This window comes from Mus caroli, chromosome 14 (genome assembly GCF_900094665.2).
Source record: "Mus caroli chromosome 14, CAROLI_EIJ_v1.1, whole genome shotgun sequence".
NCBI lineage: Eukaryota > Metazoa > Chordata > Mammalia > Rodentia > Muridae > Mus > Mus caroli.
The window spans coordinates 23,275,776-23,279,682 of NC_034583.1; the positions used below are offsets into that span (position 1 = coordinate 23,275,776).

At 40.2% G+C, this 3,907-nt stretch overlaps 1 protein-coding gene across 2 annotated transcripts in view; it reads left to right on the top strand.

Annotated features, from left to right (window-relative positions):
- Nucleotides 1–3,907, top strand: part of Nek4 (NIMA related kinase 4) — a 37,144-nt gene that overhangs the window by 10,905 nt on the left and 22,332 nt on the right. For both annotated transcript variants that reach the window (XM_021182149.2, XM_021182150.2), the window contains exon 6: nt 619–760. In XM_021182149.2, coding sequence (XP_021037808.1) covers nt 619–760 — 142 coding nt within the window. The remainder of the gene's footprint in view (nt 1–618; nt 761–3,907) is intronic.

A 3,907-nucleotide genomic window follows, 5' to 3' on the forward strand; every position in this document is an offset into this window, starting at 1 on the left:
CTTTCTTTCTTTCTTTCTTTCTTTCTTTCTTTCTTTCTTTCTTTCTTTCTTTCTTTCTTTCTTTCTTTCCATATATGCACAGGACATAGTTCAGACCCATGTAGACTCCCTGATTGTCACTTCAGTCTCAGTGAGCCCCTATGACACCTCCTTAGTTGATTCTGTGGGCCATGTTCTTGTGGTGTCTTCCATCCCTCTTGCTCCTACAATCCTTCCTCCTTGCTTTCTTCTTTCTTTCTAGAAAAAAAGATTTATTTATTATATGTAAGTACACTGTAGCTGTCTTCAGACACTCCAGAAGAGGGTATCTGACCTCATTATGGATGGTTGTGAGCCACCACCATGTGGTTGCTGGGATTTGAACACAGGACCTTCGGAAGAGCAGCCAGTGCTCTTAACTGCTTGGGCCATCTCTCCAGCCTGCTCTCTTGTTTCTTATGATCTTGATTATCTTAAAGACAGATGATTTAGAAAATGCCCCTAGGTGTGGACAAGCCTAGTCTCTGTAATGCTGCAGTTGAGTAAGGGAGGGTGTATTACAGACACACTTCACACATTCCTTCAAACCATCAGCCATTGCTGTGTTGATAATAGTACTTTCTTTTCTTTCCCATAAAGAAAAACTTCCAAAAATAATGTTAAAAACTGTGACTCCAGAGCCAAGCCTGTTGCTGCTGTAGTTTCCAGAAAGGAAGAATCAAATACTGATGTGATACACTACCAGCCACGCTCTTCTGAGGGCCCTGCTTTGCATGTCATGGTATGCTTCCTATGGAATACTCCAGGACCTGTATGAGAAACAGCTCATTCAAGTGAACGGTTTTATGTGCAAATGACTGTGCTTTTCTAGAGATCATTATGCAGTTGCTTCCAGTTTTAAAGGATGTGTGTACTGGTGACAGTCAGTCTCTCTCTCACTTTATCTACAGTAGGCTGCCAAACTGTTCTTGAAGGCAGTACAATAACTTTTTAGATTTTTTTAAAGATAAAATTTACATAACCACTATTTAAAAGTATTTTATTCATGTGTGTGTGTGTGTGTGTCTATGAGTATATTCCCATATGTGTGGGGGAGTATGTGTTTGTGGAGGCCAGAAGAGAGCATTGGGTCTTCAGAGCTGAATGAAGTAAAACCATGTTTTGGATGCCTGCTTGGTATGTGAGTGTTGGAATCCAGACTTTGGTTTTCATAATTTTTTTTTGAAAGATTTATTTATTTATTATATGTAAGTACACTGTAGCTGTCTTCAGACACTCCAGAAGAGGGAGTCAGATCTTGTTACGGATGGTTGTGAGCCACCATGTGGTTGCTGGGATTTGAACTCCTGACCTTTGGAAGAGCAGTCGGGTGCTTTTACCCACTGAGCCATCTCACCAGCCCGGTTTTCATAATTGATTGCACAGCAAGCGTTCTTAATGCTAGGCCATATCTGCAGCCCCACATAAGCCCACATAATATGGACAGTCGTGTGTGGTTAGCACACTCACACTATGCAGCTATCACTTTTTTTCTAGTTCCAAAGTGTTCCCATCAGCCCAAAGGAACCTTCACAAGAAGCCGTCTCTCCTCATAATGTGCTCCGCCTTCCACACACAAGCACCAATGTGTTTTCTGTCTCTATGGGTTTTTCTTTCTTGAGTATTTCTTATAAATGGAGTCATATAACATGTGGCCTTTTATGTCTGAGTTACTGTGTTTTTAAGATTTATCCATGCAGCATATACCAATGCCTCAATTCTTAGTTCTGACTCATGAACCACATTGGTTTATCCATTTGTCCATTGGTAAGACATTTGGCTTCTTCTCACTGTGGGTCTCGCTGGGAACATTTAGGAGCCAGTGCTTGAGCGTCGGTTTCCGTGTTTCCTAGCTGTCTGCTTGTGTGTACAAGCTAGGTCAAGTGAAGATGCTGTGTTTAACCCTGTGAGGCACTACAGTTTTCTGCAGCAATGATATCATTCTGCATCTTCAGTTCTATGTGTTCTCAAACAAGCATTATTTCCTGTATCATTGGTTTCATTTTTATTAGTAAATATAATCATATTAGTGAGGAGGTGGTGGCGCTCACCTTTGATCCCTTGGGGAGCAGAGGCAGGCAGCTGTCTCTGCCTGTGAGGCCAGCCTGTTTCTACAGAGTGAGTTCCAGGACAGCCAGGGCGGTCTGATTTGGTGGTGTGCTTTGGAGGCTGTCAGTCTTTACAGATAGATGTTTTCTCCATTGTTTGGTCTCTTGATAAACTCTTTTGATAAACAAAAATTTTAATTTTCATGTATTTTAACTTGTTCGGTTTTTGAAACAGAGTTTCTCTATGTAGCCCTGGCTGTCCCAGAACTTGCTCTGTAGACCTGGCTGGCCTCGAATTCAGAGATGGCCTGACTCTTCATCTCTACTAGGATTAAAGTAGAGTCCCTGAGTCCCTGTTCTCTTGAAGAGTTTCAGGGTGGTAACTCTTACATTTACGTAAGGCTTTGATCCAGTTGTAACTAACTTTTTAAAACTGTGATGTTTGTTAGGTGTGGCCTAATTTAATTTTTTTGTATATAAATGCAGTTTTCTCAGCACAGTTTTTTGAAAAGACTACAGTGGATATTGCTGGGTTTTTGTTTGGTTTTTGTTTTGGGGTTTTTTGTTTTTTTTTTTTTTTTTGGTTTTTCGAGATAGGGTTTTTCTGTGTAGCCCTGGCTGTCCTGGAACTCACTTTGTAGACCAGGCTGGCCTCGAACTCAGAAATCTGCCTGCTTCTGCCTCCTGAGTGCTGGGATTAAAGATGTGCGCCACCGTGCCCGGCTGTTTGTTTGTTTTTAATGTCTCTTCCAAAATGCCCATGAGGCATTAGACTTTGAAACAAGTCTTGGTGTGAAACTTGACCTTTAAGAGACAATTATTGGCTGCGCAGTTTTTAGAACTGGCCTGTCCTAAAAGCCAGCTTGACTATTTTGTGGATATTTTCCTTTCTCTGTAAAACCTTGGGACACTTCAATGAGTCTATAAGGGAATGGTCAACTTCTGCCCCTTACCTCAGGTTTCAACGCTTCCAGAATTGTGAGCTGACTGAGGTTTAACTGAAATGGTATAAATTACAGGGCTTCCTGAGCATGGTGGTGCATGTCTTTAATCCTAGCACTGGGGAGGCTTAGATTCAAAGCCAGCCTGGAGTACATACAGATTCCAGGACAGCCAAGGTTATATAGAGAAAGCCTGTCTCAATAAAACAAACAAACAAGCAAACAAAAAACCAAAACCAAAACACAGACCCTGGTATTCAGTTATAGTCAAGCAAATAGACAACACAAATGGTCATTATCCCCGCCAGTCATCGTTTGGTCATTATGGGAGGTGTGTTTTGACTTTCTATTCTGTTCCATTGGTCAGTATGTCTGTCTTAGTTTCAGTGACATGTTGCTTTAATGATTTTAGCTTTATAGTGAGTTTTGACGTTAGGAATATGGGTCCTCCTCAGACATTATTCTTCAAGATTGTTTTGTGATCTCAAGATTCCTTATTAATTCTAGGATAAGGTTTTCTGTCTCAGTGAAAAAGGTCATTGGATTTTGATAGATATTTACTGAATCTGAATATTACTTCCTGTTTTGTTAGAATATTAATAAATCTATGAACAGAAAGTATTTTTTCTCATTTCTTTATCTTTGCTTTCTTTCAGTAATATTTCTTGGACTTTGATATCCAAGTCTTATCTTGTAGGTATTTTATTATTTTGGGTGTAATTATAATCAGAACTTTCTTTTTTTAGTTAACTTTTCAGATTGTTCAGTATAGAGATGGGCAATTTCTTTTGTGTGTTGATTTTTGTGTGTTAAAAGTTAGATTCATAACCAGGCAGTGGTGGTGCACACCTTTAATTTCAGCACTTGGGAGGCAGAGGCAGGCGGATTTCTGAGTTCGAG